At 30.7% G+C, this 12,612-nt stretch overlaps 2 protein-coding genes across 2 annotated transcripts; one reads left to right on the top strand and one right to left on the bottom strand.

Annotated features, from left to right (window-relative positions):
• Positions 1-555: 555 nt before the first annotated feature.
• Positions 556-8,616, top strand: LOTGIDRAFT_220456 (hypothetical protein; the record flags this gene model as incomplete). The annotated part of the gene is made up of 20 exons (XM_009064393.1): positions 556-654; positions 901-1,014; positions 1,363-1,433; positions 1,808-1,936; positions 2,168-2,237; positions 2,375-2,452; positions 2,787-2,834; positions 3,042-3,110; positions 3,295-3,388; positions 3,634-3,758; positions 4,362-4,512; positions 4,856-4,962; positions 5,266-5,338; positions 5,653-5,802; positions 6,258-6,368; positions 6,538-6,661; positions 6,896-6,974; positions 7,262-7,441; positions 7,709-7,872; positions 8,415-8,616. The coding sequence occupies exons 1-20, from the start codon at positions 586-588 to the stop codon at positions 8,614-8,616; spliced, it is 2,208 nt and encodes a 735-aa protein (XP_009062641.1). The 5' UTR covers positions 556-585.
• Positions 8,617-10,950: 2,334 nt separating this feature from the next.
• On the bottom strand, positions 10,951-12,006 carry LOTGIDRAFT_128634 (hypothetical protein; the record flags this gene model as incomplete). Its single annotated transcript, XM_009064392.1, has 1 exon — positions 10,951-12,006. One exon carries the CDS (start codon positions 12,004-12,006, stop codon positions 10,951-10,953), a length of 1,056 nt encoding a protein of 351 aa, XP_009062640.1.
• Positions 12,007-12,612: the final 606 nt, after the last annotated feature.

Genomic DNA, 12,612 nt, shown 5'->3' with positions numbered 1-12,612 from the left:
CTTTTCATTCATAATTTCCTGATTACGCAATAATTTCCTCCCACTCAACCTCACATAAATATTATACTTATCCTCTTATGTTATATATAAATACTACGTACGTACAGGAAAGACCTACTCACAACCTATTTTTTTTTAAAATAGCAAAGTAATGTAGGAGGATAAATCTACCTCCAAACTTGCTTGGGGAAGAAGATGCTAGATGGCCTTATTTTTTACCATTTGTTTCGAATATTAGCAGAACTTCACAAAAAAACACTTTGACGTCAACTTCCTAAGAAAGGCTGAACTATTTAAAATTGTTTCTTTGAACTCTTTTTTTTTTCTGATATAGATGTTTTCAATCTCCATTGTAATCTTTCAAGTTTTCTATCAAGATTCAGTTTAATAAGCTTGTATTTTACCAATCAAAGTGCATCATGTAGGCCTTAGAATAACACTTTCTCCTAGTTTTAAGGTCAGTCATCCAATTCTAATAGTTATAATTAACGATAATAAACTATAATAGATGATCAAAGCAATGCATATATTCAATTTTGATCTAACTATTTGTAGAGGCGGAGCTGTGCACCAAGTCAAAGGTCTATGACAATAATTAAAAGAAAGACTGATGATAATGATGATGATGAAGAATACATACCAGACAAAACAAAGGTAAAAATCTATTTTTATATGTTTAGGCATTTAAGCTTTGATTTTTGTGTAACATTTAGATAAACTTAATTAGCATTTAGAAGGACCAGTTTTATTGACTTTTGCTGTGCTTTGTTAGTTAGGGGCCAAAGACACATCTGAAAATCCGCTTCTACAAAATTTTTGAATTTTATTTTATTTATGGAATTTAGTATAATGTGTGAATTTATTATCTTTTGTAAAAGTCTCAAATTGATATTTCAGAAGAGACATAAGAATGTTGGTATATCACCATATGAACAACATCAATCTCCATATCGTAAACCATTATCAGATATTATCAACAAATACTCAGCCATTGTTACAGACACATCTTCTCATGTAAGTTTCAGGATCACATGGTTGAGTTAGACTTGTACTCACTAATTTGAGTGTTCGGTACTATTTTAATTCAATATAATCTCTCTTATAATCTTATTTTTAACCTTTCTTCAAGGGAGAATAAAGAATCTTCATATATCAGTACCTAAATAATTCATTTATTGATTTGATCATTTTATTTCTACAATTGCATAGTTTGATGTGCAATGATTGAATTAAAAGTTATTATTTACATGTGGCTTATGCCTTACAAACCAGCTTTGCTGTTCTTTGCATGTTTTTATTTGGTGTATACATATCAAAAACTGATCATGTAATGAAATGGACAAAATAATTTTATGATTTTAGGAAGCTATTATTAAGAAAATATTGTCAAAACCATTTAAAATTCCTATACCAAATTATCAAGGTAAGATAATGTGTATTTACTTATATTGACTTATTATTTTATTAGAAGCTTTTAGACATTCAAATTGTTTCCCCTTGATTATGCGAAATATTTCGATATTTCTACACATGTTAAAGATATTTTGTTGAAGATTACAAATAAATGTCAGTATAACTGTAAGTACAAGTAAAATTGCTCTATGAATTGATTATTTTAGTGAAAATAATTATTTTCAGTACAAAATGATAGAATGATTTATTAACAGTCAATATTTTTCCAAATTTGATGCTTATGTGTAATGGATATGCCAATATCGTTTAATGTATAGATTATCCCACCACAGTTTACATTGATTATTAAATAACTGTCAAGCATTATATTTTTTGATGTCGTTGTAGGTAGTAGTTTAAATAAAGCGCTTGGTGTTAGAAGACAAGGTACAAGACAAGCTTTACATGATCCCTGTGAGAATGGTGCATTGATATTACATACCCCACCAGAACTTAGTGCTCATGATCAAATGAAAACTGATAGGTGAGTGAGGCTTTTTGGTTGTGGATGTCTGACTATTTATGTCAACATTTTTATTTTACAGAATCTATTATACCTCTCTTTAAAAGATTTTATAATATGAGATATGATTTAGAGCATTTACAGTCTAGTTTGATAAAAAAAAAAAAAAAAAGCTCAAACTTGAGTCATAGGCTCTGTTAAGATTTCAATTTTCTTACTCATTGATATCTGGATTTATGATTTTACATTCAGTGAGAAAGTACCAGTCCATGTTGTTGTTGATCCTTTGTTATCTGCTGTTCTTAGACCTCACCAAAGGGAGGTAAGTATTTTCAATTCTGCTTGATTTTCTTAGAACAATTTCAGATATTTAATCTTGAATAAAAAAAGGTTTTTACAATATAAGTGCTATTGGTAAGGATTGTTAGACTGTATTGAAATGATTTTGATATTTTCTAGGGTGTGAAATTTATGTATGATTGTGTGGTTGGTGTACAGATAGAGAATAGTTATGGTTGTATTATGGCAGATGAAATGGTAAGCTAGTTGCTTTTTATTTCCAGTTTATTAATGACTGAAGCATCTTGTGCCTTCACTTAAAATGTGAATTAATCTCCAAGAAAATAAGAGCTGTAACATGTGCATACCACAAATTAAAAGGCAAAGTCCAAAACTAGCTGTACTTGGATTTTAATTTAAGGGAATAAATCATTGCATTGTGAAGTGCATTTATTTTGAGTGTGTCTCTAGAAGCAAACACTCATTATATTGTATATTGGACTCAGTTTATCAACAATGATTTAGGGTAAATATGTTGATATAATATAAATTCTTATTATTAACTATAGACATGATGTAATATCTATTTCAGGGTCTTGGTAAAACCTTACAGTGTATTACATTAGTTTGGACTTTACTGGTAAGTATTCTATTGAAGTTGACACTATGCTTAACTATTGTTTGTACTTGCTTATACACAATTAATTATCCTTTAAGAGAAAGTTGAAAAAAAAAACAATCTTTATGAAAGAATCTTTCCTAATAAGAATTGTATATATGTATAGATCAGTATTGAGGGCTATACTAAGTTCAATAATCTTAATCTTTATTCTAATTCTAATTTTAGAGACAAAGTCCAGATTGTAGTCCTACCATTGATAAAGGTATTATTGTATCACCTAGCAGTCTTGTAAAGGTATGTATCTATAATGTTTTTCAAATATATTTTATTATGGATAAGCTCAAGATTATGCACATATATTACTTCAAAATTTTACACTGGTTTGTACTTCCTTTGAAATAGTGAATGTCAATGTTTTCCAGCATACTGTAAGGATATATAGATTATAATTGATGAAATAAACTATGTATTATTGTAGAATTGGTATAATGAGTTTAATAAATGGCTACCAGGTAAAGTAAGATGTCTAGTTATTGACTCAGGGAGTAAAAGTGAAATTGATAAAAACCTAAGTAAGTTGATGATTATTTTTTCTTACAAGTTTACCTAAGCTGTAGATGACTTAAAACTTTTTAAGAGATGTTGTTAAGCTAGAGAATGTGGTATAAAGCTTAATGACATAAATTTAAAATCGATTTCATATTCATGTTATTATTATGTGGGTGGAAAGTTGTTTTTTGGAATTGCTGATCAAAATTGACAGCAATCTGCATCTTTATCTATGGGGAAAAAAGACAAAAATTATGTTTCTATCTAGGTCAATTTATGCAGCAGTCTGGTAAAAGAGTACATCTACCTATATTGATAATATCTTATGAAACATTTCGTCTACATTCTCATGTATTACATAAAGGATCTGTTGGACTTGTTATATGTGATGAGGTAAGTGTACTCTTTTTTCAGTGGTTGCTTCTGAGTTCTTGACATCTGGTGAGTTCAAGATTCATGATGGAATCAGCAAACAAGTTAGAACAGAACTAAAAACGCATTCCACATATGCCGAAAAAATAGTAGATACAAACAGAATTCAAAATGGCGGAAAAGGATATAGATTGCAACTCAGAACTCTTCAATCAAGTGCCACCTTGGAAAACAACTTTAAATCTCCAAAGAACACTAATATGATGTCTTGGAATCTTGCTCACGAATTCAACTCTTTTTGGTGGCTTGTTTATATTTGCAGCCATTTTTTTTACCCTGGTACTTCACAGTCTTGCTTTTTGAAGCTCAGTTTTTTTAGCTCTTTTCAATCTCAAGTAGTCCAAAACACTGTTGTGTTTTCTACCTTTTTTCATGAGGATTCAAAATTGGCCTGAAATACTCCAGTGGTAATCTCCCTTGCACAACATGTAGCTTTCATAGATCTCTTTCTTTCAAATCTATATCTTGAAACTTATCATTTTGAAATAAAGAAATTAAACAAAGAAGATTTTATTGATTAGTTTGATCTTAAAAAATAATATAGACATAAATACTTTATTTTAGGGACATAGATTAAAAAATTCTGAAAATCAGACATATAAGGCATTAAATGAATTAAATGCTAAAAGAAGAATATTATTATCAGGAACTCCTATACAAAATGATCTTTTAGAATATTTTAGTTTGGTACATTTTGTTAATACTGGCATTTTAGGTAAGTGAAATATTCTGTATTAATTTGCTGTTTGAATTGTATATGATTCAGTAATTGTATCAGTAAGGTATTTGACAGGCTGGTTGCTATTGAAAATCTTGTATTTTCTTTGGTTTTCAATTGATTTTTATTAAGTATAAAGTATAATTTATAAGTGTTTACTGTATATTCATTTCTTTTCATAATGTATGAGCATGTTACATGTTGAGTTGATAAATGTTAGAAATAGTATATCTGAATAACTTGTGCTTCTGTATAAGTGTTTGATTACAAAAAATTGAAAATTTTGAAAATTTCATTAACTAATGGCGAGTTTTCCACAACATTTGTTTTCAATATTCAGGAACTGCTCAAGAATTTAAAAGAAAGTTTGAAACTCCGATATTACGTGGTAGAGATGCTGGTGCTAGTGATTCTGATCATAAAAAAGGAGAAGAAAAACTTCAAGAGGTAAGAACTAATGACAATCAAAATCATTGAATTGACCTGGATAGTTCTTAGCACACGGTGCAATTTGTAAGAAGTTATTGTATACATCTGGAAACTTAATGACAGAACAAATGAATGGGAAACTCATTACTATGAAAGTTTTCGCCATTTGAATGATTAAGAAAGGTTTTTACCCATGTTTGGAATTCTGAAAGTTATGTATATATATATACAAATTGGGTTTTATTTGAGAAACTTTAAGTTAATATTTTGGTTTAGTTTACACTGAATTTGGCATTTATTTGTTCTATATTGTAATTTTAGTTGGCCACTATTGTTAATAAATGTATTATAAGAAGAACGCAGGCATTATTAACCAAATATCTACCAGTTAAAAGTAAGTATTTTATCAGCTATTTACGGTTAATGAGCATAAATATCAAGACAAAAATACAAAAGAAATCATTAAGGCATACGTTGATTCATTTGATCAGGGAAAAGTGTTCATCATGTTCATTATCACATGTATGTCAAATTGGGATTTGAGAAAAAAAATTATAAAAAAAGTTTTGATCAAGAATATGAGAGTGTATGTCAATTATATTGAAACGGTTTTATGCATGTCTAGTTTTCTAAAGACACATACCTGTATCTGAAATTTTTCATCATGTCTGAAGACTTTTTAAAAAAATGTATGTTTGTTATTTTCAGTTGAACAAGTCATCTGTTGTAAATTAACACCATTACAAATGTGTATTTATAAGAAGTTTGTAGAGAGTAGAAGTGAAGAGTTAGAAACTAGTGGTAAAATGTCTGTTAGTAGTTTATCTTCAATAACACAACTTAAAAAACTCTGTAATCGTAAGTATACTTTTAAATCTTCAGTTTAGATCTGTTTCAATATTTATATTATGTTGAGACCAAACTTAGCTACAGGGACTTGCTTGTTTTACCGGTAGATCCTTGAATAATATTTTAAGTCGGTGCTTCTCAACAGGTGAGGAATTCGAAGACCATCAGGAGGAATTATTGCCATGGAGGGAAATGGGAAGGAATCCACTCTAGAGTGCGGGTTCAGCATGGTCAATGATGTACTCACAAAAAAAACAGGTTCATTGAAGATAACTGCACAAGTTGATCTATGTGATCTTGGATTGAAATTGATGTCATTCATGCCTTACATACAGAAAATCTTGAAGAAACATTTCAAAATGACTTGGTTATGCTTCTGAGGAATAGATTTGAAAGAATTCTTTGGGGAAACTGAGATATTCGGTTAAATCTTTAACATAAATTTATTGACTTCTATTGTACAGATCCTGACTTAATATTCGATAAATGTGTAGAAGGTAGTTCTGGATTTGAAGATATGTTAGAGTTATTTCCCCCTGGATATAGTCTCAAAACAGTCAATCCATCTTTATCAGGTACATATCTTTATTGTGAGATACACTTTACTATGAAAGGTCTAATCTTATTTTCAGAAAAATGTTTGAAAAAAAACGCATCCAATATGACTTTTGAAGAAACAATAATAAAGTTGCTATTATTAATGTCTGTGATGTGTGATTAATGAATATTACTCTTCAATTGCAGGGAAGTTTATTGTATTAGATACACTATTAGCTGTAGTAAAATCAACTAGTAATGATAAAGTAGTCTTAGTATCTAACTATACTCAGACATTAGATCTATTTGAAAAACTGTGCAGACAGAGAAAGTAAGTATATGATTTCTTCTTTTTGAGATTATTTAATCATGATATATGTCATGATGAAACCTTGGATTTTTCAACTTGGTGTCAGTGTTGTAGTCGGAGTGGCTGACATGAAAAAGTTCACCTGAAGAGCCCTCGACAGTGGTAATCACAATCCTTATGCAATGTTGATAAAGTTTACCTCATTGCACACTTCATATTTTGTTTATATCAAATAGCTTGCAATTCTATTTTCAGTTATTTGTTTGTAAGATTAGATGGAACTATGACTGTTAAGAAAAGAGCTAAAATTGTGGAGAGGTTCAACAACCCTTGTGTAAGTTATATTTATTTTGTGTGGTTTATAAAAGGATGAAGGGTTGTTACAATAACCCAAATGGAGCATACAAAACTAGACAATGTCTTTAACACCAAACACATGTCAACCACAAAAGAGGAACTCTTGTTAATGAAATCTCTATATTTTTAAATAGTTTTTAGTTGCAGAGCAAAATTAAGGCTCTGCTAATTTTCTATTTGACAAATTTGATGGTTTTTGGGTCATAGATGGTTATTATGATTTACTCTTCCCCCTTAAAAGATATGAACAATTTGTATTTATAGAATCCAGAGTTCATATTTATGTTGAGTAGTAAAGCTGGTGGGTGTGGTTTAAATTTGATTGGTGCTAATAGATTAGTAATGTTTGATCCTGATTGGAATCCTGCTAATGATGATCAGGCTATGGCTAGATGTTGGAGAGATGGTCAGAAGAAACAATGCTTTATATATAGACTAATTGCAGTAAGTTCTTTGGGCCATATTGACTTATTTTGTTGTGAATTGTAGTTTAACCTGGTTCCTGAAGACCTGTTTGTAGCTTGTGGTTGGAAATAAAAAAAAGAATTGGCTAATGTGGCTGTCCCTCATTGCTTACTAGGCAAGAAAATATTAATGATGATTAGAAAATAAGACGAGTTGGTCAAAAAGATTGTTAACCAGACATTATGAACAGTATAATATGTGGAATATTTGTGTTTTTAGTATTGATCATCTTATTATATGTTGTAGACGGGTACTATAGAAGAAAAGATATTCCAAAGACAAGCACATAAGAAAGCTTTAAGTAGTTGTGTTATTGATAAAGAAGAAGATGTTGAAAGACATTTTAGTTTAAATGAATTACGTGATTTGTTCACCCTTAATGAAAATACTGTCAGTGATACACATGAAAAGTAAGTTGATATTTTTTATAGCCATTTGGCTATCTTAATTTTTTTTTTTGATATATGTGACATTATTTAGGTAACATATTTGCTCATATTACAGCAATATTATAATATAGCACTTTTCAGAAATAAAGTTTGACTGGTTCTCAAGAAATTCAACCAAAGTCCAATGGTTTGAAGTTTCTACTTTCTGGGCATTATTATGAAATGATTGTAGTTATCTGAATGGTAGTCTGCCCAAAACTTCCTCAATGCAAAAGAACCGGACATCAGACTTTAATTCTGATAATGCTATGAATAGCTGAAGTTGAGTCTATCCACTGGTATATATTTAGTCTATGTGTTAAGATTTAATTCTGTAGTTTAGTTCAAAACGTAATAAAACATGGCATTTTTTAATTATTGTCCTAGACATGATTATAATATATCAAGGTTTTAGCAAATAAAAACTTGTTGTAAGCTACTAGTATATCTTTCTCTCACTATATCCTTTACTTTTAACCTAAACCAGGTAATGGCAGGTATGTTAATTTTTATTATTTTTTCAGATTTAAATGTCGAAGATGTGTTAATAATATACAAGTTCGACCTCCAGCACCTGATACAGACTGTAACTCAGATCTCTCTCATTGGAATCATTGTGCTGATAAAAAAGGACTAGTTGATCTGGCATTAAAATCAGCTTGGGATTCTGCCATATCTTTCACATTTTACCATCATTCTCATGAAGAACAGAGAAAGACTGTATGATATATTGTTGTTTGTTGTGTATTTATTGTTAGACTGTTATATAATGTTATATAAGTGATGTGTGCCAGTGAACTCTATAACATGTGAGGGGAAAAGACATTTAACTATGACATTAGAGAAGACATTTACTACACTTAAAAACTATTTGAAATTCAAATATAAGGCTCATTTTATTTAACAGCTTACCTAATAAGCTTACCTGAGTTATAAATGTCTTCTGTTTGAAGGGAGTTGGATTTTCTTTAACAAGAAATGACGGAACTTCAATATATCTGTCAGTCATTGTTGAATACTAAAGTTACAGTCCTCTCATATATCAAAATTTGATAAGATGCTTATTTTTGTATTTTCTTTATTTAAATTTAAATAAAGTCTGATTTAGCTGCTTGCACTATCCTCATCCAGCTTGAGTTGACCTTACAACATTTCAACATACTAATCTAAGGACAAGACCCTGGTGGTACAAAAGATTCCCTAGATCTTGTAGCCTTTCTAAAATATGGTTGTATTTTACATAAATTTAATTTTTGGAAATAAGTTTACTTTCCAGGATTGAAATTTAACCATGTGATCAAAGTTAATTCATGTTAAAGCAGTAATGAACGCTATGCAAAGTTCAATAATCTTGATCTTAAGCAAAGTCACTGAACACTGGAAGCTGGTGATAAACAAGAGTCTCAAGCTCTTAGATTGTTACCTTTGTAAAATATGGTGCTCCTTTTGATTTTATGAAATTTATTTAGTCAATGGAATTTACAACAGTTGAATTTTAACTCAATATTCCAAATTGAAAAATCTAGATTAATTTCCGATATACTCTATTAAAAGTAAAAGTGAAAAGAGGCCTTTATGTCTTGAAGATGTTAATGTTTATAAAAGTATGTTAATGTTTATAAAAGTATGTTAACTGTGTACATGTTTCTATGAGTGTATTCAGGTATGGAGACAACGTCATGTATTGAAATCAAACTGGTAGAACCAGATAGTTCACTGTCAGTTTGACATCATAAAATCTATGACCCAGTCTTATATTTTTATGTACTATTAATAAATCATTACATAAAATTTCATGTCACCTATATTTACATCAGGAACTGTCAGTTTCAACAAGTGGTTTATAATTCCCTGTCAAGAGCTAATTTGTGATTCAGTACAAAGACTGTAAATTGTCTACCAGTCATCTATAAATTGACACCCTTCAACTTTTGTTAGACACATATATATGAGCACTATTCATATCAATATGGTACATTGCTTGAAAAAAGATTAAAGGTATTGAATTCCCAAAAAAACAGGCATTCCATTTCAAATTCAGGGGTCGAATTCTCATAGCAAAAAATGATTTACTGATGGGACAGTCTAATATTTGATTTTAAATCTTATTTTCTAACTAGCTCAGATGACTGATTTCTCAAGTCCTTTTAGAAACTATAAATTTTTTAAAGATCTGGTCCCATTCATCAGATTCATTCAGATTCAAACAAGTGCCAGAAAGTATTGGCTCTCCAGCAATACAAAATGATGAAATTGTTTTCTCAACTTATTGCTCACAAGGATCAATAATGTACAGCTTTAACTTTGAGGTTCCTTTGAAGAAATTTCCACCTCCCTTCATGGGCTACAGACATAGCCTTAACATGTGAAGTACAGGAACAGCATGATACTGTATAAAATATAAGTTTGTTATTGCATTGGCACAATGCCTGGTAACTTTCTGATTGTATAAGTAGATATAACATTGACCCATTTTTATTGTTTACAATAATATATCACAGATACAAAATATAAATTTATTGTTGAGAGTTAGTATGTACAAGAACATTCCTTTCAATTTCAAGTAGATTATTTGTAGAAAACTAAAACTTGTGCTATCATACAAACAAATCTTTCCAGACAACCGTTTAGCAATAAATACCAGTACTACTAAAAGGAAATAATTTTACAAAAATCTTTCATACTTTCATTTATAACATGTTACATATAAAGCTTATAACAATTGTCATTTTAGGTCAGTTAATGTTAAGTTTTAATTCAAATATTGTGATATTTTGAAGTTAAACTCATTTATTTTCTGGCAATATACCAAAAACTCTGACACAAGATGTAAATAGTATCAGGTTTATTTTTACATTCTTCCTCACCCACTCATTTTATCAGGTAACTTGAACTTATTTCACTCAAACAGACATTGCCTCACATAACCAAATAATAAAGTTTGGAACTTTTAACCACTAGATAATCTTGTTCTTCATGTCCGTTCACTTTTTATGAGTTTATTAACACCGGAAGTCATTAATCCAAATGTTAAACTTTATTACCGGTCCACTGACATCATTATGATGTTGGTATTAGTTCCTTTAATTTACTACGTACTGATGGACTAATGTTACTTGGAAATTTAATGTCAAATTCTATGATAAGATCACCACGTTTCGATGGTTGTTTTGGATGAGGTAGTCCTTCTCCTTGAATTCTACGAACAGTCTGTGGTTTCACAACTTCAGATAAATTCAATGGAATTTGTCGTCCATCTAATGTTGGTATATTTATAGTTCCACCACACAAAGCATCTCTTAAAGGCAATGTTGCCTTGTAACGAATGTCTGAACCTTCTCGTTTGAAGAGTGGATGAGGTTTATCTTTTATTATAAATACAACATCTGCTGGAACACTATTCGGGCTTTGATCACCTTCTTTAGGAAATGTTATTTTGGTTCCAGCTTTCCATCCTTTTTTAATCTCCACAGTTAATATCTTGTCTTCAGTCCTTACAGATCGACCATCAGAATTCATAACTTTCCTGGTTATCTTTAATTTTCTGGTAGCACCATTTAATATCTCCTCCATAGGCGTCTGTAATTCTTTGACAATAGCAGGATCTTGGCGTTTAGATCTTTGAGGTTGTCTACCACCCATCATGTTCATACCACCACCTCTGCCAAAGTGTCCAAACGGATCGTCATCCACCTCCATATGTTCATGTCCTCCCAATCCTCCAAATCCTTGGTGACCTCCGAAAAAACTTCTAAATGGGTCATCATCTCCAAAAAACATTTTGAATGTTTGGTGAGGATCTCCGTGGAAAGTATAGTGGTAGGTATTTCCAGTTCCAGCTCTTCCACCTCCACCAGGCATTGGGCCATTTGCTTGTCCGCCTGGCATTCCACCTTTCAATCCCTCTTCTCCATACTTATCAAATACTTCTCGTTTCTTCGGGTCTCCCAACACATCATAAGCTTCTGCTATCTCTTTAAATTTTTCCTCAGCACCTGGTGATTTGTTTTTGTCGGGGTGATATTTCAACGCCATTTTCTTGTAAGCTTTTTTGATTTCATCTTCATTTGAAGACTTGGTGATACCAAGAATTTGGTAATAGTCTTTTCCCATCATTAATAATGTCTTTCTGTAATAGGAAATTCACTTCACAAACAATATATTTTTCACTTGAAATCGCACAAACGAATAGTATGTCTGCTTAGCAACTTGTTTCCTGTTAAACTAAATTTGTGTCGACGAACGAACTGACTTTATATATTTGGACTTTCCCGAACGTTCTAGATCATTCGAGAACCTTCACGTCATTTCCCTTTGATATTCATCCAATCATGTGTCTGTATTTGTTGGGAATCCCCGTCAATCATTCTAGAAATCGCTTCCAGAACGTGTATTTTTAATGTAGGGCAAGGTAGTCAAAATTACATAAAGTTGTTTATTGCATACAACTAAAAGTGGGACGTTTTACTGGGAATATTTATGAGTTTAGGCCTTAGTCGATGTAAAATAAAATCTGTCTGAGCTTGACATAATAAAGTGTCAGTGATATTTGCTGTCATTGTTCTTATGGTGTACTAAAATATTTAAATATAATGGTATCTAGGTGCAAGGTAACAAATTTTCTACAATGTAACTAAATTGTTACATAAATGACGAGAATATGACACAACTCTAAAAATCGGAAAAAAAGCCTTTGTTCGATAGAATTTCACAAGTCCTAGG

The sequence above is a fragment of the Lottia gigantea genome (genome assembly GCF_000327385.1).
Source record: "Lottia gigantea unplaced genomic scaffold LOTGIsca_62, whole genome shotgun sequence".
NCBI classification, from domain to species: Eukaryota; Metazoa; Mollusca; class Gastropoda; family Lottiidae; genus Lottia; species Lottia gigantea.
Note: the sequence above shows the minus strand (reverse complement) of the source record. Positions and strands in the feature narration are given on the sequence as shown.